Source organism: Mytilus edulis, chromosome 7 (genome assembly GCF_963676685.1).
Source record: "Mytilus edulis chromosome 7, xbMytEdul2.2, whole genome shotgun sequence".
NCBI lineage: Eukaryota > Metazoa > Mollusca > Bivalvia > Mytilida > Mytilidae > Mytilus > Mytilus edulis.
In genome coordinates, this window is record NC_092350.1 from 48,829,125 (window position 1) to 48,851,623 (window position 22,499).

At 32.3% G+C, this 22,499-nt stretch overlaps 1 protein-coding gene and 1 long non-coding RNA gene across 3 annotated transcripts; both read right to left on the reverse strand.

Moving 5' to 3' along the window:
* Positions 1 to 4,524: 4,524 nt before the first annotated feature.
* LOC139481679 (uncharacterized) lies at positions 4,525 to 21,796 on the reverse strand. 2 transcript variants are annotated; one of them, XR_011654659.1, is made up of 7 exons: positions 21,612 to 21,796; positions 17,398 to 17,555; positions 16,120 to 16,370; positions 14,677 to 14,939; positions 14,127 to 14,224; positions 5,441 to 5,547; positions 4,525 to 4,729 (listed from the first exon to the last, which is right to left on the reverse strand). It is a non-coding gene; the product is annotated as an uncharacterized lncRNA (long non-coding RNA). The 2 variants fall into 2 exon arrangements; XR_011654658.1 differs by having other exon boundaries at positions 5,441 to 5,531; positions 21,612 to 21,794.
* LOC139481678 (uncharacterized) lies at positions 18,057 to 21,603 on the reverse strand. The gene has a single exon (XM_071265145.1). It carries the CDS (start codon positions 21,263 to 21,265, stop codon positions 18,389 to 18,391), a length of 2,877 nt encoding a protein of 958 aa, XP_071121246.1. The 5' UTR covers positions 21,266 to 21,603; the 3' UTR covers positions 18,057 to 18,388.
* Positions 21,797 to 22,499: the final 703 nt, after the last annotated feature.

Below are 22,499 nucleotides of genomic sequence, written 5' to 3' on the forward strand. Positions count from 1 at the left end.
ATTCTTCACGCACACACGTGCACAGTTTACGAACAAAGTTCGCAAAATGAAACAAAAAATGCACTCTGAAGTATATCTTAACATTTACTCGTGACTGATGCTGAATTTCATACAAACATACAATGTACGTTGAAGTCATAGGTTAAAAAAAAGGCCTTATTATCATGTTAGACAATAACAAAAAGTGTATACGGTAAACGCCAATGAGACAACTATGGAACGAACAAAATTTCTAAAATACTTTTATGTACAAGTTGGACAGTAAGATGGAACATAAGTTTTACGTCAATTTACCGCAACCCGTTATCAAAAATATTCAAAGAAATTCAATATGCACGTTTAGCGGCAAAGTAAAAAAAACAAGAGTGCGATTATGCACAGAAATATATATATATATAAATATATTTTTGTATATGCAATGAGTTACTTGTGGTTACGTTTTCGAAATTAAATTAAATTAAAGTTAAGTTAAATTACATTAAATATAGTACATATTTATCTATTTACTTTTACCTCCGGCAGTGAGGCGAGAACATGGGATCTTAAGGCTGTCAGTCGCGCATCTTACCGCTGAGCCACAGAGTCAATTGCCGGAATTGTGTATTCCTAAGTATATACCTCTACTATATTGCCTAGCTCTACTATAGGACCAGGAAAGAGAAAAAATACTATTTCCCCACTTCCAGCTTCTTTTTTCAAATAAGTTTTAACATGATTGATTTATTTTTACTTGAAACAAAGATAGAAGATATTAGTTCAGTGTCTGTTATTTTTCCTGAACCACGGATGATAGACGGTTGCTTTAGCTTTCTTTTTTTCCCAATAATGTATTTCAATACTTTCGAACAATTTGGCCTGTTATCTGTGATAGTGTTGTAATATTTGCCGCTGGACATGGATCATGTTTAATAATCTAAAAGACTATTTATGTTACAAAATGGTAGGATTGATATAGCCATAAACCTTTATACAAGGGGGAAGACTATTTACCAAATTACAAGGCGAAGGAGGGATAACAGCAACTAACGGAGATTGGATGGGACTTGCGGTTGGAATACAAATACTCGCGTGTAAAGTTACCATTTGCTTAAGTCATTACTCTTTGTAATACTTTGCAAAGGTTATAAATGTTGTTCGTTGTTTAACTTTACCACGACACGTTAGTATATGGGATATTATTTTTTATACGAAAATGGTGTTTTCTTCGTTCAATAATTGCAAAATACCTGCTATGTTCTGCAATATCACTATTCGATTGCTTATCTTGGTCATTATCTAAGCATTTTGCTTTATTGGAAAACACAACTTTTCTACAATGATGTTATTTGCAAAAAAAAACCGACTAAAACATCTTTAGAGTTACGTCCCTGCTAAACTGAAGTCTTCAGGTTTCAGCTCTAGAGGTCCCAGTGAAGACATATTTTTTTAATTCTTCACGCACACACGTGCACAGTTTACGAACAAAGTTCGCAAAATGAAACAAAAAATGCACTCTGAAGTATATCTTAACATTTACTCGTGACTGATGCTGAATTTCATACAAACATACAATGTACGTTGAAGTCATAGGTTAAAAAAAAAGGCCTTATTATCATGTTAGACAATAACAAAAAGTGTATACGGTAAACGCCAATGAGACAACTATGGAACGAACAAAATTTCTAAAATACTTTTATGTACAAGTTGGACAGTAAGATGGAACATAAGTTTTACGTCAATTTACCGCAACCCGTTATCAAAAATATTCAAAGAAATTCAATATGCACGTTTAGCGGCAAAGTAAAAAAAAACAAGAGTGCGATTATGCACAGAAATATATATATATAAATATATTTTTGTATATGCAATGAGTTACTTGTGGTTACGTTTTCGAAATTAAATTAAATTAAAGTTAAGTTAAGTTACATTAAATATAGTACATATTTATCTATTTACTTTTACCTCCGGCAGTGAGGCGAGAACATGGGATCTTAAGGCTGTCAGTCGCGCATCTTACCGCTGAGCCACAGAGTCAATTGCCGAAATTGTGTATTCCTAAGTATATACCTCTACTATATTGCCTAGCTCTACTTTAGGACCAGGAAAGAGAAAAAATACTATTTCCCCACTTCCAGCTTCTTTTTTCAAATAAGTTTTAACATGATTGATTTATTTTTACTTGAAACAAAGATAGAAGATATTAGTTTAGTGTCTGTTATTTTTCCTGAACCACGGATGATAGACGGTTGCTTTAGCTTTCTTTTTTTCCCAATAATGTATTTCAATACTTTCGAACAATTTGGTTGCTAGTTTTTTTTTTTTTTGGTCTTGAAAGAATGAATTATTAAATTAAATTCGCAGATACATGTTTCAATTACATGTATTGTTTAAATAATATGAGTTTGTTGATGTAATACCTGTTATCTGTGATAGTGTTGTAATATTTGCCGCTGGACATGGATCATGTTTAACAATCTAAATGACTATTTATGTTACAAAATGGTAGGATTGATATAGCCATTAACCTTTTTACAAAGGGGAAGACTATTTACCAAATTACAAGGCGAAGAAGGGATAACAGCAACTAAAGGAAATTGGATGGGACTTGCGGTTGGAATACAAATACTCGCGTGTAAAGTTACCATTTGCTTAAGTCATTACTCTTTGTAATACTTTGCAAAGGTTATAAATGTTGTTCGTTGTTTAACTTTACCACGACACGTTAGTATATAGGATATTATTTTTTATACGAAAATGGTGTTTTCTTCGTTCAATAATTGCAAAATACCTGCTATGTTCTGCAATATCACTATTCGATTGCTTATCTTGGTCATTATCTAAGCATTTTGCTTTATTGGAAAACACAACTTTTCTACAATGATGTTATTTGCAAAAAAAACGACTAAAACATCTTTAGAGTTACGTCCCTGCTAAACTGAAGTCTTCAGGTTTCAGCTCTAGAGGTCCAAGTGAAGACATATTTTTTTAATTCTTCACGCACACACGTGCACAGTTTACAAACAAAGTTCGCAAAATGAAACAAAAAATGCACTCTGAAGTATATCTTAACATTTACTCGGGACTGATGCTGAATTTCATACAAACATACAATGTACGTTGAAGTCATAGGTTAAAAAAAAAGGCCTTATTATCATGTTAGACAATAACAAAAAGTGTATACGGTAAACGCCAATGAGACAACTATGGAACGAACAAAATTTCTAAAATACTTTTATGTACAAGTTGGACAGTAAGATGGAACATAAGTTTTACGTCAATTTACCGCAACCCGTTATCAAAAATATTCAAAGAAATTCAATATGCACGTTTAGCGGCAAAGTAAAAAAAAACAAGAGTGCGATTATGCACAGAAATATATATATATAAATATATTTTTGTATATGCAATGAGTTACTTGTGGTAACGTTTTCGAAATTAAATTAAATTAAAGTTAAGTTAAGTTACATTAAATATAGTACATATTTATCTATTTACTTTTACCTCCGGCAGTGAGGCGAGAACATGGGATCTTAAGGCTGTCAGTCGCGCATCTTACCGCTGAGCCACAGACTCAATTGCCGGAATTGTGTATTCCTAAGTATATACCTCTACTATATTGCCTAGCTCTACTATAGGACCAGGAAAGAGAAAAAATACTATTTCCCCACTTCCAGCTTCTTTTTTCAAATAAGTTTTAACATGATTGATTTATTTTTACTTGAAACAAGGATAGAAGATATTAGTTTAGTGTCTGTTATTTTTCCTGAACCACGGATGATAGACGGTTGCTTTAGCTTTCTTTTTTTCCCAATAATGTATTTCAATACTTTCGAACAATTTGGTTGCTAGTTTTTTTTTTTTTTTTTTGGTCTTGAAAGAATGAATTATTAAATTAAATTCGCAGATACATGTTTCAATTACATGTATTGTTTAAATAATATGAGTTTGTTGATGTAATACCTGTTATCTGTGATAGTGTTGTAATATTTGCCGCTGGACATGGATCATGTTTAACAATCTAAATGACTATTTATGTTACAAAATGGTAGGATTGATATAGCCATTAACCTTTTTACAAGGGGGAAGACTATTTACCAAATTACAAGGCGAAGAAGGGATAACAGCAAATAAAGGAGATTGGATGGGACTTGCGGTTGGAATACAAATACTCGCGTGTAAAGTTACCATTTGCTTAAGTCATTACTCTTTGTAATACTTTGCAAAGGTTATAAATGTTGTTCGTTGTTTAACTTTACCACGACACGTTAGTATATAGGATATTATTTTTTATACGAAAATGGTGTTTTCTTCGTTCAATAATTGCAAAATACCTGCTATGTTCTGCAATATCACTATTCGATTGCTTATCTTGGTCATTATCTAAGCATTTTGCTTTATTGGAAAACACAACTTTTCTACAATGATGTTATTTGCAAAAAAAACGACTAAAACATCTTTAGAGTTACGTCCCTGCTAAACTGAAGTCTTCAGGTTTCAGCTCTAGAGGTCCCAGTGAAGACATATTTTTTTAAGGTTCCGCTAAAGTCAAATTTCAGTAAAACTTTATTGTCAATTTATTAATTATTTGAGGAACAAAGATTACCATATCATATATCAAAATCTTCGTTGTGGTGTGTAGAATACATATATAACAAAATTAAACACTTCAGCATGTATATAAGTCTAATAAGTCATTCAGAATAGAGGCACACTTTGAATAAATCCACAGCATTTCCATGTACACAAAATTCTGAAAAATATGAATAAAACTATAGAGAATAGGAATTTCTAGTACAAGCTATTATTTATTTTGAATAAAATGCAACCATAAAAGCATGTTTGGCCTTTAAAACTTTTCTTTCATAAAATAAAATAGTCGGCCATATTTGATAAGGAACTACTTTTTTGTGAAAAGTATGGAGGGCAATATTGTGAAAACTAGTATATATTAATATAAATGTTTTAGAAATAAAATTAACACACTATACAAACATTGATGTAAATAGAAATAGGAAGATGTTTTTTTCAAAATTACATGTTTCAAAGACTTCAGTGCTTTTAAAATTTTAAACCAGGTTTTTGAAAAAAAGGGGGGAGTTATGTTACATATATATATAAGAACCTCATCTACACAGAATAAAAAAATTACTTTGTTACCATGGGCACATTAAATTAATTACAGCTTCATAAATTTTAGGAAAGATAGGTATTTTGCTATTTTCCTCATCAGTACTACACTATGTCCACCCTTGGTCCCTTCATGTATTCCAACATTTAAAGTCAGATTGAAGAAATAATTCAGCATATATTCTAGAGTATATTGTTTTGTATGACCTTCTTTTATTTGCTTCAAGGTTTTGTACCTGATATTTAAAGCTTAAATCACAAAAAAAAAAGTTTCAAATGGCTAAAGATATATATTTCCCAGGTTGGTGTTCTTTTTTATAGATTGTATATTTACCTAGTTCTGAGCAGAGTATCTATAAGTGACGTATTGCCTCCAACAAGTGCTACCAAAAAAGAATTTCTTTTCATCTGAGAATTCCAGCTTCCTGAAAGTTTCAAAGACTATTCAGATTAAGAAACAAAAAAGTTTTAATACATACATGTATATAATTAATTAGCGCGTTTAAGTTATATTCTTAGACATTTATATAATTTTAATTCAGTAACTGTATCAGTTTATTTGCACAATCTGATCCACACCTAAATTGATTGAATGTTGATTGTTGCTTTTTTTATACATTATATATATAAAACAGATATGGGTGAAGGAATCAAGACATTACCAACTCCAAAAATGCAATACAAAAAAGAAATTGAGAGCTAACTTCAACAGAAGATATATTTCTGATCTGTTTAAGTGAGCTACAAGATCACCTCTTCAACATATGGTGCTTGCTTTGGGTATCTTTATACACAATAACCAAGTATAATCAAGTCTTTATGTCAACATCATAATGAAAAGAATGAAACATATGTCTTTGTCAGCTAAATTTTGCCAATACCACGATTTATTCTGTGCCCACAAAAATTGAAGGTACCTTTTTTCTTTTTTTTTTAACAAACTATAAAGGTCATGTGTTTCTCTGACTGTGTGACTGTTTATGATGTGTATTGATTAAAAATTGCGTCTTAGATGCACGATTTTGTTTTATTCATTGTCAGTGGCTTGTAACCAGCTGTCAGTAACTGCTTGTACTTTCGGATCAGTATTTAGTGTCTTTTTAGTTGTTGGGATGTACAATTAAACTCCAACATCCTCTCTGTGTTTTTGTTGGATGTATTTCTATTTGTATCCATCTGATGAGCTAAGCTTTTTTCTACTGATTTGTATAGTTCATTCTTATGTTGTATTGTTACACTACTGTCTCAGGTTAGGGAGAGTGTTGGGATCCAGCTAACATGTTTAACCCAGCTGCATTCTGTATGTATGTGTCTCCAAAGTCAGAAGCCTGTAATTCAGTGGTTGTCTTTTGTTTTAAGTACAGCTCTTTGTAAGAACCAGGCAGAGTGCGATACATGATGGTTTCAGATTTTATTAATAATTGGCCTAGTAGAAGCAGTAAATGAATATTGCTCAAAAAAAAAATTTAAGTGGGAAAATATGAGTGGTTGCCATGGTAACGGACACACTATTTTTTGGTCGTTAAGCTTGGTAAAATCTTTCAAAAAACAGCTAAATCACCACAATTCAGAGCCTGCTTATGAATAGAATCATGCATTTTTCATTAATGTTCAAATCTAACATTGATAGAACTTGGTTTAAGCTTCATTTTAGTGAAGATTGCATGTCAACCAAATTTGTAATTTTTTTGAAATTTTTTGCGAAAAAATGCATATTTTCAACAATTCTGATATTGGGATTTTTTTTCGAAATTAACAAATTTTCTCTGGTGTTTTTCAAAAAAGTGCAAATGTGTAGAGAAAAGTTAGCACTGTAGTTATGAAGTTTGGATACTACTTTACCAAATTGAATTGAAAAATGCGTGGGATTTTCTTCAGTTTTATCACCATAGCAACCGATTTTTTCCTTGGAAACGGAGTTTTATTTGCAGAATATTGCAGTTTAAGAGCTTAAATGTCTTGGATTTTTTCATAACCGATACGAAAATACATAAAAACATTAAATTACTATCATCAAGTGTTGTTGACCTCAATTGTTACCACAGAAACACATATTAACCATAGCAACATCCACTCTGAAACTGCATAAATAAAAAATTATGTAAAAAAATACATAAATAGGGGGTGTTTATTTTCAAATTGGAACATGACTGCATGCTTTGCTTCACTCACAGTCTTGTCTGTTTTTTTCCCTTCAGATTGTTCAATAAATGAAATATATAATGTAATATTGGGGTTAGAAGGTAAAAAAAAGGGGGGGTAGGTTCATTTTTTTTTTAAAGATATCATACATGAAGGTTTTTGAAAAGATAACGTTTGGTCGGCGAGCCTGATTATAAATTGAATCATTTTTTTCTCTCAGAAATTTCTTATATAACATCGATATAACTTGGTTTTAGCTTCAGAGCTAAGTTAAGGTACATTGTAGTTGTCATGTTTTGGGATTTTTGTCAGATTTTGGGAAACCTCAAGTTTTATTCATTTGAATGCCTTAAGAATAAATTTGTAAGGGTTCTGCGGAACCCAGTGTCTCGCCTACTTTTGCTGTAAATCGCAGGCTCAACAAAAATGAGGAAAAAAATCGGTAAAAATATTCCTATTGATACTATCTTTTGATTGTAAGAAGCTTCTGTCCAAGTTTGGTAAAAATCCAGGATAGTTTATTAATCTAATAAATGTTTTTAAAACGTTTACTGCAGACTCACCGTGTAGAACGCCACATGCGGGGTGTAGGCTATGTTTGACATGGGGTGGCAATTTTGAAGCGACGAAAAAGTAAGAAGGTAAGTTCAAGCATCAAAATTTCTTATTTCTAGCACTCTCAGTACCATATAATGTATTGCACGGAAGGAACCGCAACATAATCTATTTCCTGAAAGCAGAAGCAGTTGTTTTCAGTGCTCAGTTTTCTCAAACACCTCGCCCTAGGTTTCCGTGTTGCAGTTTTTTAGGCTTTATATGCAAATTTCGGTATAAAAAACTACTTCACACAGCCATCCCCCGTATCATTTATATAGAATTGTATTCCTCACATTGACTAATACCAAATACCAGTTTCTTAGTTAAAATTAATTGGTTTTAAAACTGTTATTCATCAAAATATAAAGTGTCGTTCGGGGTGTCAGATTTTGCGTCGCAAGGGGTAGAGGCTTTTTCATAAAAAAATACGTATTTGCTTGTAAATTAGTCTTCATATGATACATTTTATTTCAAACACATCTACTTTACCATGCCAAAACAAGGATTTTTCATTTTGCCTGTTTATGGTCTTATAAAATATATGCTTTTGATTTCATTCACATCTACATTTTTGTACTTTACCATGACAAAATAAGGGTTTTTCATTTTGCCTGTTTTTGGTCTTATAAAACATGTGCTTTTGATTTCATTCATAGTAAAAAGAAATGGCTTAAAATATTTATTTTTCAAGCATGTAAACGATTTCTTTTCCTGTTCAGTCACTATCATGGTAACAAAAAGTCAAGGCTATAGCTCAATAAACCAAAACATCACAAAATAGTCCTCAATACAAGATATGCCCGAAGCCTCCACCAGCCAAAATGCATTACTCCTAAAAGAATTAGAACACTCTCTCCAATGAAACACTCACCGGCATCTTTTTCAGCGAATGACAACACAACTTCAAGCAATCCTGAAGACGATGATACTACAATTGTCAATGAGAAAACAACGACTTGTACACAATATACAACGGAACAGGTTTACAAGAAAAAATGATTCAAGACAGTTATTTCGTTCGTAATCGCCCAGCTAGAACTATCCGTTTTCTGTTACACATCTATCATATCATATCTACTTTGAAGCTCTACGCTGACTATATACATATCTCTAAACGAACCGGAACTGAATAAAATTTGAAGAATTTGATGTAACCTGTGTTTTTCTAGGTTGAATTTCTGTTACATTTATGTTCCTATTTGTGTAGGTGTGTTTGAATTAAAAAGTATCAGATAGAGATCGATTTATACGAAAATATATTCTTTTTTTTATGACAAGCCTCTACCCCTTGCGACGCAAAATCTGACACCCCGGGCGACACTTTATATTTTGATGAATAACAGTTTTAAAACCAATTAATTTTAACTAAGAAACTGGTATTTGGTATAAGTCAATGAGAGGAATACAATTCTATATAAATGATACGGAAGGTAGCTGTGTAAAGTAGTTTTTTTATACCGAAATTTGAATATAAAGCCTCAAAATCTGCAACACGGAAAACTAGTGCGAGGTGTTTGAGAAAACTGAGCACTGAAAACGACTTCTTCTGCTTTCGGGAAATAGATTATGTTGCGGTTCCTTCCGTGCAATACATTATATGGTACTGAGAGTTCTAGAAATAAGAAATTTTGATGCTTGAACTTACCTTCTTACTTTTTCGTCGCTTCAAAATTGCCACCCCATGTCAAACATAGCCGACACCCCGCAAGTGGCGTTCTACACGGTGAGACTGTATGTCATGTTAACTGGAAGAAAATCTAAGTCCATTTAAAAGTAAAATACGGAAAAAATGGATTTTACAAAATTTACTTCTTGATACTATCTTATGATCATAAATAAGCTTCTGTCCAAGTTTGGTACAAATCCAGCATGCCAAGGATAGTTTAAGAAAGTTATTAAAATTCTAAAAACTTTAACCACAGAGTAAATGTTATGTTTCCCCGCAAAAAAAAATAAGTCCATTTATCAGTAAAATACGGAAAAAAATAAAATTTTATTTTTACAAAATTTACTTCTGGATACTATCTTATGATCATTGGTATCTTGTAGAGAGTTGTCTTATTAACAATTATACCACATCTTAAGATCAAATGGTCACTTTTAGAAATTTCTTTATAGTTAACCCTCTTAAAGCATTGTGTATACATGTTTCATAAGATTTGATTGAGGCAAACTATAATTGCAAAATAGAAACCAATTTTGTGACGACTAATGTACTGACGGACATGGATTAAACCTACTTCAACGCCCCCTCCCCCTCCCAAATTGCGGCGCGGCCATAAAAGTGTTTATTTTATTTTTTGTCATTGTACCTTGAATCGATCAAATGTGTGCACAACGAGTGGGACATCGGAAATTTATTCTTTTTTTTACACATGGGACAATAAAGTCTTGTATTCATGAATGATTACAACTTGTTGGGACTAGAAAACATTGATAATTACAAAGAAAAATAACATTGGTATGTACTGCGCTGTTTTTAGTGTTGCATTTAATTAAATAAGACCATGTGTGGAATTTGTCTTCAAATTATTACTGTTATTAATCTTGTATTTATGCAAATATTCTCAGCTTAGTGGTTTCATTTCAAATCTCGGGATTAATGCAGTCTTTTATAAAGGTTACAGAGACAGATACAGAAAATAGGGACGTAATTCATGTCAAGGTTAAAAAACGTTGAGAATAGCAAAATATTTTTTTTGAAATTTGAACCTAAAACAAGATGCTCCACAAGGAGCAGCTTTATACGACCGCAGAGTTCAAACCCTGAACATTGGGGCAAGTATGGACACAACATTCAAGATTGATACAGCTTTGAATTTGAATTGTGATTAAATAGCTGACACAACAAAGGTTTCTAACACATACTGAATGTGGTCTAAGAACTTAAACTTAAAAGCTTTAAATTTTAAATTGGACATTACCTATTATGGTCCAATATCCAAAATCAGAATACATGGTTAGATTCAGCATATCAAAGAACCCCAAGAATTCAATTTTTTATGAAATCAAATAAAGTTCAATTTTGGACCCTTTAGACCTCAATGTGGACCAATCTGATAACCGGTCCCAAACATCAAAAATCTAAATACATGGTTAGATTAAGCATATATCAAAGAACCCCAAATATACAATTTTGTTGAAATCAAACAAAGTTTAATTTTGAACCCCAATTTGGACCAACTTGAAAACTGGGCCTATAATCAAAAATCTAAGTACATGTTTAGATTCAGCATATCAAAGAACCACAAGGATTCAATTTTTGTTGATTTCAAACAAAGTTAAATTTTGGACCACAATTTGGACAAACTTGAAAACTGGGCCCATAATGAAAAATCTAAGTACATGTTTAGATTCAGCATAATTATCAAAGAACCCCAAGGATTCAATTTTTGTTAAAATCAAACTTAGTTTAATTTTGGACCCTTTGGACCTTAATGTAGATCAATTTGAAAACGGGACCAAAAATTGAGAATCTACATACACAGTTAGATTCGGCATATCAAAGAACCCCAATTATTGAATGTTTGAAGAAATCAAACAAAGTTTAATTTTGGACCCTTTGGACCCCTTATTCCTAAACTGTTGGGACCAAAACTCCCAAAATCAATCCCAACCTTCCTTTTATGGTCATAAACCTTGTGTTTAAATTTCATAGATTTCTATTTACTTATAATGAAGTTAGGGTGCGAAAACCAAGAAAAATGAAAAATGCTTATTTAGGCCACTCTTTGGCCCCTTGTTCCTAAACTGTTGGGACCTCAACTCCAAAAATCAATCCCAACCTTACTTTTGTGGTCATGAACCTTGTGTTTAAGTTTCATTGATTTCTATTTACTTATACTAATGTTATTGTGTGAAAACCAAGAATAATGCTTATTTGGGCCCTTTTTTGGCCCCTAATTCCTAAACTGTTTGAACCAAAACTCTCTAAATCAATCCCAACCTTCCTTTTGTGGTCATAAACCTTGTGTTTAAATTTCATAGATTTCTATTTACCTTTACTAAAGTTATGGTGCGAAAACAAAGAAAAAATCTTATTTGGGCCCCTTTTTGGCCCATAATTCCTGAACTGTTAGGACCTAAACTCTCAAAATCAATCCCAACTTTTCTTTTGTGGTCACAAATTAAACCTTGTGTAAACATTTCATAGATTTCTATTTACTTAAACTAAAGTTATAGTGCGAAAACCAAGAAAATGCTCATTTGGGCCCTTTTTGGCCCCTAATTCCTAAACTGTTGTGACCAACACTCAATCAATCCCAACCTTCCTTTTGACACACACACACAAACACACACACAAACACACACACACAAAACAAGATATAATGTTATCGGAATCTTGAACTTATGAGATATATGTAGAACGACGCATAGTAAGGAATAATTCATAATTGATACAATTATTTTGCTTGATAATTTTGATTTGATAATCTTGCCGGTAATAGCATAATTATTTTACCGGGATTAGCACAATTACAACTTAGCAGATGTATTCTATTTGTCTATTTCGGAGATCCTGAATTTTAATTGCGGGATATTAGTACAACAAAGGAGTTATTAATGATATGTTAATAGCTACATGTATATTTAAAGAGGATTCCATTATACTGGACTTCTGATATTAGCGATCAACAATTGACTATTATTATTTTTTTTAAGTCACCACCAACTTAAAATGTGTTCAATTTGCCTCTCCGTCTATCCGTCCGTCCATCACACTTAAGTTTCAGTTTAGAAATGCTTTGACCAAATGATTCTATTATTGGTTTGTTAATATTATGTTACAGGTCAATTTTGTGATTTATGCTGGAATAAAATCTTACACGGGTGTGTGCCATAAGAAATTAAGAATTTTCTTACAATTGTTAGGGCCATATCTATCTTGCCTTGCTATAAGCCAGGTTGGCCCAGTAATTGTAAACCCATGGAGTTCATCATCTGCTAACTTCCAAAAATTGATAATCAGATGATGAACTCGGAACAAAGTCCGACCAAATGCAATTATCTTTTTAAGTATCTACTTGTATGCAACATTTTAAAAAATCAACATACCCCCTAACCCCTTCCCCCCTTTCCAACCCCAATGTTACATTATATATTACATTTATTGAACAATCTGAAGAAAGAAAATCCAGACAAGACTGTGAGTGAAGCAAAGAATGAAGCCATATTCCAATTTGAAAATAAACACCCTCTATTTATGTATTTATTTACATAAATTTCTATTTTTGCAGTTTTTAAGTGGATGTTGCTATGGATAATATGTGTTTCCGTGGTAACAATTGAAGTCAACAACACTTGACGATAGTAATTTAAAGTTTGAGTTGGCTTTTATGTATTTTCTTATTGGTTATAAAACAATTCAGGACATTTAAGCTCTAAAACTGCAATATTCTGCAAATAAAAACTCTGTTTTCAAGGAAAAAATCGGTTGCTATGGTGATAAAACTAAAACAAATCCCATGCATTTTTCTATTTAATTTGGTAAAGTAGTATCAAAACTTCATTACTACAGTGCTAACTATTCTGTACACATTTGCACTTTTTTTAAAAACACCTGAGAAAATTTGACAATTTCGAAAAAATCCCAATTTCAGAATTGTTGAAAATATACATTTTTTCGCAAAATTTTTCAAAAAATATACAAACTTGGTTGACATGCAATCTTCACTAAAATGAAGCTTAAACCAAGTTGTATAAATGTTACATATGAACATTAATGAAAAATGCATGATTCTATTCATAATCAGGCTCTAAAATGTGGTGATTTAGCTGATTTTTGAATGATTTTACAATGCTTAACAACCCAAAAATAGTGTGTCCGTTACCATGGCAACCACTCATATTTTCACACTCAAAATTATTTTTTGAGCAGTATTCATTTATTGCTTCTATTAGTCCAATTATAGATAAAATCTGGAACCCCTCATATATCACATGTATATGGCACTCTGCCTGGTTCTTATAAAGAGCTGTACTTAATGTGTTACATATTTGTTTTTCCTTCAATTTTGTACATAAATAAGGCCATTAGTCTTCTCATTTTATTTGTTTTAAATTTGTCGGTTCAGGGCCTCTTATAGCTGACTATGCAGTATGGGCTTGGCTCATTGTTAAAGGCTGTATGGTCATATATAGTTGTTAATTTTTGTGTCATTTGGTCATTTGTTGAGTGTTGTCTCATTGACAATCATACTACATTTTCTGTTTATACATAACTACAAAGCTAATCATGATCATTGTTCAATAATTGGAACTTTAAAAAATTACAAACTTACTATTTCAAAGTTATCATTTAACAATATCTGTAATAGTTCACAGTCACTTGCTCTTGGACAAAAGACATTATTTTGAAAAGCAGAAAACAAAATGTCAGCTGAAAAACAATAAATAAAAACAGTCATATCTCATGAATACACATTATAAGATAGACAATAGTCCTTTTAAAAAATTATATAAAATGTATACAAATGTATATACATCATTTTGAACATGATAAGCTCTTGATTTCTTTTTTTATTGAATTCTCTTCTTTTTTACATCTGTAATTCACAATAACTAATACAGTACCTAAAACAAAGATGACTGTGATTTAACATGAAGATGATTTCCTTACATTATGTTTTGAATTTGCCTATGGACATAACATTATTCAATTTCCAAGGACCATAACTCTGTAGATGGAAATCATTACCCGAAAGTAGGTTTTATTTTATAAAGGAACATAACTCCATGAAAGCAATATTTGTCAACATTTGAAATGGTGTTTGTGTAATTTGCAGCTTGCATTTTTTATTTAATACAATAAAATAAGGTTAATCTACGTACCTCAAATGTGTATAATGATTGATTTTTTTATTGCAATGCAGATCATTGGTCATAAACTGTAAATGAAATTCCTCAGTCAACAATAAGGTGAAACTGATTGTGATACAATAATTGCAATTTTATCACAAGGTCTATAATAATCCAAGTGTTCATCAAATATAACAGCCTTCATTATACACTTATTTCAGATTCAAAAGTTGAAAACAGATAGGCAATTCCAAATCCATCTCACAGGAAATCATAATCAGTCATGTCAGTACAACCTTCAAATAAAATATTGAAATATATGAAATAATTGCAATGCATTATCAAAAATATATGTTGAAGTTCATTTGAAACATTCAAATTGCAATTTGATGAGACAAAATTTACCATCTATAATAAACAGGTATTGAAATTTTTATCATGGTATCTTCTTTATGATATCCTAAATAAAAGTAACAAATATCTATAATAGTTTATTTAAGAATTGAATGCTTCTTTTTGTAAATTTATTGGGGTGTAAAAGCGTTGACCAAAGTACATTTTGTATGAAGCGCGGAAGCGCTTCATTCTACAAATGTACGCACGGTCAACGCTTTTACAACCCTATAAAGTTACAAAAAGAAGCATTCAATACTTATAATTACATTTTTTAGCTATGGTCATGAAAACACGAATTTTATATGTTTTATTATTTAATTCACCTGTGTACTTTATTGTTGGAGCACGTGATATCATGAGTGAAAGTTGTATTGAGCAATGCAACTGCTTACGGAATAACACGGGATGTGCAGTTAGCCAATCAGAATAAAATATTATAATGAAACATACATCTAATGTAATTATTTCATAATATAAATGACTGATAATGTAGAACTAGAAAATATATTATGAAAGAATGAAATAAGAATGTGTCTCAATGATTCCAAACCTCCTGCTGTGTTACTTTAAAACTGTTCGTGGGATATTTCTAAAAGTCAAACATGATATGTGTTTTATGGTTATTGTCGCAATTTTTGTAAAATGTTCATAATATTTGGTTCAAACAAAGTAAAGTTTATATACAGCTGAAACTAATTTCAAGTCCTACAAAGTGTGGTACAGACAGACGGACAAAGGTAAAACATAAATCTCTGCAAGCAAAACAGTGGGGCATAGTAAAAACACTTGATGTCAGCAATATGTCATTATTTTAAATCAAAAAGAAGATAAACATCAGGAGGATATAAATCCTCCATTGTGTACATGTAATGTGCATATACAAAGAAGTCATACACTAGTTTTCCAGATATATAACGAAATTTCTTATGTACAGAGTTTTCTCTCAGTTTTCATTACTTTATAATTGGCGGCTTTAAGGCTTAAAAAATTATACTTCCTTAAGAAATTTATAAATGATGTGCTACAAACAGAAAATAGCTCACCCTTATTTCAATAATGGCGAGATAAAAATGTGCATACCTGGCATGTATCATAAGTCACAAAATTGAACAGAACCAGAATGATAATCTGCAACTAAATGGTCAATTTCATAAACATCATCATCTCCATCAAACAACACTTCATAGACTGCATTCAATTTTCCATCTGTCCCTTTAAGTAATGAAACAACTGTTCCTTTGTACCATTCCTTATGGTTTGCATCCTCGTCAATTATCCACTGTTGTTTAATGCTACGTCCAACAAATTTGGTCTGTTTCTGCCTTCCTCTCCTAAATTAAAAATCACTAACTAAATTAAAACAACAAGTTACTTAGATGTTCTTTTAATATATAAAATTGAGATTGGAAATGGGGAATGTGCCAAAGAGACAACAACCCGACCATAGAAAAAACAACAGCAGAAGGTCACCAACAGGTCTTCAATGTAGCGAGAAATTCCCGCACCCGGAGGCGTCCTACAACTGGCCCCTAAACAAATATATACTAGTTCAGTGATAATGAACGCCATACTAATTTCCAAGTTGTACACAAGAAACTAAAATTAAAATAATACAAGACTAACAAAATATCTATTTTAAAAAAAGGTATACATGTACATTGTATGTCTTGTATTAGATATTTAGATGCAATACATATCTCATCTATATAGTAAGAGAGATGTACTATATAGTGTAAACGTACTAATGACTTACATAATACAAAATTGTGTTTTTCGTTTTGTACATACATGTGGTGTACAAGACAATCACATGATCATTTCCCAACATGATTTTGGGTTTTAACTATATATATATATATAATTATGTTTATATTGAAATGGTATAAATTAATTAATATTTATATGAATATGGGTAAATGTACATCTTTAATGTACATTGTACCACTTTTTAATAATGAATATATTGGAAAAAAATTTAATAAAACAACAATTGTCAAATATCTTATTCTTGTCAAAGAAACACACCAATCTTCCGTGATGTGTTGTGTTTGTTTACTTGGGTTTAAGAACAAGAGGTGACCTCTCGATAGCTTGTTATGTTCTCTACTATTGGATCATGTACCTTTTTTAAGAAAAATGTAACTTTTGGATGATGTATTTTTCTCAGTAAAATGTAACCGCTATCTCAAAATTAATCTATATGTATTGTGAACACAAATACTGAAACAGGTTTGACATTTGGTAAGATGTATTGGTATGATATGTAGATGTGCATACTTCAATAACATTTTGAAATCAAAATCATGAAATTTTGTAGGATTATGGGAAACTAGCTAGATATAATATAATATTACATACGTTAGCCTATTTTGTGCAGGTTCTTTAGCTTGAGTGTTGGCTGTTTCAGAGTCTGATGAAGTGTCTGGTCTTGGATTCTGTTTTTTCGTCTTTCTTCTATTCGTTGAAGCTGATGTTATCTTTCTCTTTCTTTTTATACTGGTTTTGGAATCAACAAACTGAAATTATAAAAGTTGTATTATAAGAATATTCCATTAATATACTCAGTGTTTCATACCAGCACCACACACAATGATAATGTCAATATAATTGGTTGTGAATAATGAAAATAAAAGCTGAATGATTGTCAAATTTGGTTTGTTGCATAGTGAAAATCTTTACAATATAATAGACACCCCTTTTGATAAAAAAAAATGTTTCCCTTTCATCCTGAGATCTTGAAAATACAGTGAACTTGTGTGTTTATACCACTATTTTAATTAATAGGCAAACAATGTGATTTTTGGTGAAAAATCTTTTCTAGTAGGCTTTTTTTTGCCGTTAAAACTTTTAGAGTTGTGAGGCAGCTATATTTTTGGAAGATTGTCCTTCTCAATACATGCAAATGACAGAGGCTGACAATTACAAAGTGAATCAAATACCTGTATAAATATAATTGGAAGATGTTTCTTCTCAATACATGCATGACAGAAAATGACATACATGACATAGGCTGACAATTATATACAATACCTGTATACATGTAAGATAATTGGAAGATGTTTCTTCTCAATACATGCATGACAGAAAATGACATAGGCTGGCAATTATATACAATACCTGTATAAGATAATTGGAAGATGTTTCTTCTCAATACATGCATGACAGAAAATGACATAGGCTGGCAATTATATACAATACCTGTATACATGTAAGATAATTGGAAGATGTTTCTTCTCAATACATACATGACAGAAAATGACATAAGCTGACAATTGTATACAATACCTGTATAAGATAATTGGAAGATGTTTCTTATTAAAAAATACAATACCCTGATAAGTTCATTAAATCAAATGTTGTTCCGTAAACAACTGAATTTTAAACAAGGCTGTTTTTGGATTGATTTCAAACTTAATATTGAACTCACCCATATTCCAGGTTCTCGAATGCCTGGGCTCTTTCCTTCTCGTGGTGAGGCAAGTTCAGGTAAAAGTGCCTTAGTGAAGAAAGCTTTGAGTTTTGGTAGTAGAGTGTTCTCCCAAAGGTCAACATCTCGATAAATTCTCTGTATAAACATCTGATATGGATTCAGTGTACGCACAACAAAGTCTATCCATGGTTTGTGACAAACATTCAGAAGGCCATGGCATTGGAAAAAATAAGGGTGATTTTCCTTCAACTTCAAATTTCCATTGATAGTAATCAGGCAGAAATTGTTTGAATTAGCAGCTTCAAAAAGGTTGATTGGTTTTGAATGCAAAAGGTTTTTTATTTCAATAAGTCCAGTGCCGTCAGTTGATGATGTAACAATCCCGTCTGGACTAGCAGCTAAAAATTTGTTGGTTGGGTGAATAACAAGACCAGTTTTATTCACATAGATATTCTCATTATCTTCTGCTTTCTTAAGCTTATATTCCTCTATGGTGGTATCTTCTTGTAGAATGCCATTTCGTGTATGTCTATTTCCTTTGAATTGGGAGTACAGCAAATTACGGACAAATTTATTTATAGGTAAAGATGGGTTTCGTCTAATGATGGAGCCAAAGTTTGAAGCAGTTATTCTTTTATGACGTTCAGAATGCCAAAGACCAGATTGAGACTGTTGAACTGTTGATAGTGTAATTTGTTTACATTGATCTGCCGAAAGATTGATGTGTGTATCCAAAAAATCATTCTGAAGTTTTTCAAGCGCTGTGGTAGATACATCAGTAGTAACCTCAATGGCATCTGTACCATACGATTGTCTAGCTTTCCTTGTAGTGCAGCCTTTCAGAGATGAGATTTTTCGTTTCCACCTTTTTTGTTTGACATCTGGCTTTGATTTGTGCCGAATGGAATTTTTAAGCATCTGTTCGTTACGTTTGTACCTAGCTGTAAAATGTTTTCCTGGTTCTGTTGCTGTACACGTTTCCCAAGCCTGACATGACCACTGCGGACCTAAATTCATGCGAAGAGCTCCTCCATAGCATCTTGCATGCCATGACCCACGGTTACAAAGGTTATAGACCTTTCCTCCATCAAATTTGGTTCGGATGTGCATCCAACTCTCTGCCAGGTTAGTTGTACTGTTGCTGATAAGGCGGTCAGATTTCTCAGCTATTCTGTTAAGCAAGGTCAAGACATCCTTAATTATATGTTGTTCTACATTACTGTACTGTATGGTTGTACCAAGTCTGGACTCTTCCTGGGATGCCAAGGACGATCCTTCTGACCAGAAATCTATCTGACAATCTAAAAGATCTGGTTCATCAGAGTTTTTTACTATGGTGGGTGAAGATGCTGTTGAATGATCAGAGTTTGATGAAGTACATGTATTAATATCAGATGATGTATCTGTTTGTTGGGTTTTAGCGCGGCAGAAGTCAGAACAGTGATCATGTTGACCAAAAACATGATTGACCGAGTTTATGATGTCATGGCGAAGTCGTTTAATTGCTGTTGATACATCTACTGTTTGTTCTTTTAGTTCTTTTGACCTAAAGCGGATGGCACATCTTAATGCACTAACCAGGCGCACTCGCGTTGTTTTAGACAAATGATGTCTCCCTTTGTACAGTGGGTTTTCAGTAACCATCTTTTCCAAGTTGGAACGATAACATTTACATATATGGTTGGCGCATTCCTCCTTAGTTACCTGTCTTCCCCACCCTGGCACTCCTTCCCTGATAGTTGCAAAAACAGAAGAGTCCCCATCGCCTACCACTCTCATGTACCGCAAACCATATTTTTCTTCTGCCTGTTTAAACCCTTCTAAAATAATGTCACTTTCCATGGACTGGCTGTCTTTGTCCCAATTCTTAAAGCATGTGTGGGGTTTATTGTCATTCTGACCACAAATATAGCAGTATTTATTCCGAACACCTATGTGTAGCAGTTTCTTAGTTTCTTTCCCAATTATTATAGCAACCCCACCTGCAGCGTTATAGGAATGCTTATGAGTCCTCTTTGACCAACCTCCATCTACTATTACTGTAATAGCAGGAACCTCATGATGGTAATCATTCCTATCAATTGCCAAACGTCTTTCTTCCTGACCCGCTAGCATCATCTCCCGTTCTAATATAGAGTGCCACCATTTCCCAATGTCAGTTTCAATTGATGTAAAAGTTGGCTGAGACAAACCAGGTGAATTCAATGTGGCCATTAGTTCATTCAGATGTGCTGGGCCATTGCCAGTGACCATACTACCCCAAACAGCACGCACATTGACGTCGTAACGTTTTGAACCAGGGACCTTGGGACTCGTATCAAATTTAAATTTCTTGAAACACCCTTGGCACTCTGCCATCATCACACTGGCTAAACCTAACGATCTCACCTCTGTCTGTAGCTTGATAGGAGTTTTTCCTTCAGACGAAACCTTCATTGCCTCTACACATAAACATACATGCATTGTTATTTCAGACACATGTGATTGCAAACAGTCTAAGTTCATCATTCTGTAACCTTTTGGACTGAGGTCTTTAACTTTGAGTATCCTCATTCTGAAGTTATCACCATAGGAAAATGCGGTATAAATAGAGGTGTTTGACATATGTTTTTTCAAAGTAGTGCCATAGAAATTATGTATTTTCTTTATCTTTATCTTCAAAATGTCTTTTTTGATGTTTCTAGATTTTTTTTTAATTCTGTAAATAGGTCTCCCTAAATGCCTCCCTCTCCTTACTCTGCTATGCCTACCCAGACTTCTACCAAACACTCTATTCTTTTTACTTTTACTGCCCATAATAAATTCTTCTTTGATATTGTCAACACATGTAGTGGCTTCCTTTTGTCAACCTTGCTTTCCATACACGTTTTTTAACATTTTTAAATATAACTTTATTTTCACTTACCTTGGTTGCAATGTGTTTCTTACCCATATTTTTACCATTCATATTTCCATGATTTAAATAATTATTTAATTTAAAAGTAATACAAACTCACCAAAATGACACACGTGTAAACATGTCTGTTTGGTCTACATTGTATTTATTTTTCCGTTAAGGACTTAACTGTGATATCTGATGATTGTTTTTTAGAGATATATATGTACTAAACAAGTATTTCAATATATAGGATCAATTCCTTACCAATCAAAGTTCACCGATTAGACAATAAACTGACATTTTCCCAATGTTTACTTCACTTGATCAAAAGATCAACCGTAGTTCTTCAAACCGGAAGTGATTTCTCTCATATAGTTATTTCTTTCGCATCAAAATTTAATGATTAAATCGATTGTTTAATGTCCAAAAACTTAATTCACCTGAAATATATAATAAAAAATATCAGTACACTCATTCAATTTTAAAAAAATGCTATTTTTGTTATATTCGAAAGTGCGGTGTGATATCAGATCATGAAATTCTACTTTCGTTTTCAGAAGAATCACAGAACACCCAATTCAACAGTTTATTTTATTGTGTAAATGGTAAAAAATGTTTTTAAATTACAGCTAAATATTCTCATACACATATGAATTTGCAAGTCATAAAGTGTCAAGGGAGATCAAGCAAATTAAACAGTTGTAAATAGTAAAAATTCAATCATACAACAACATTGTAAAAATGGCGGCTATCCAACAGCGTGGGACACTCTGTTATTCTTAACTTAATAGAAAGACAGATGACTTTTAGCAAGTTTTAGGTATAGCTCGACCTGCATTGAAACATAAAGAATACTCGGTGCCAATTTTGGGTGATATAACATTGATTTAAGAATGTTCTATTTTTTGAAAAAATGTGTGTTGTGAAGATGCATTTTCAACTTTTAACATTGGAATAGTGTATTTAATTTTAAGGTTTGATACAAGCCCTGCATGGTCCCACAAATAATGGTAAAAATTTTATAATTTGACAAAATTTCAGCCCTCAGTAATTTGTTTAAGGTACAAAACATGTACATTTGGTAATTGCACCACCAGATTGAAATTTTGACTTTAGCGGAACCTTAATTCTTCACGCACACACGTGCACAGT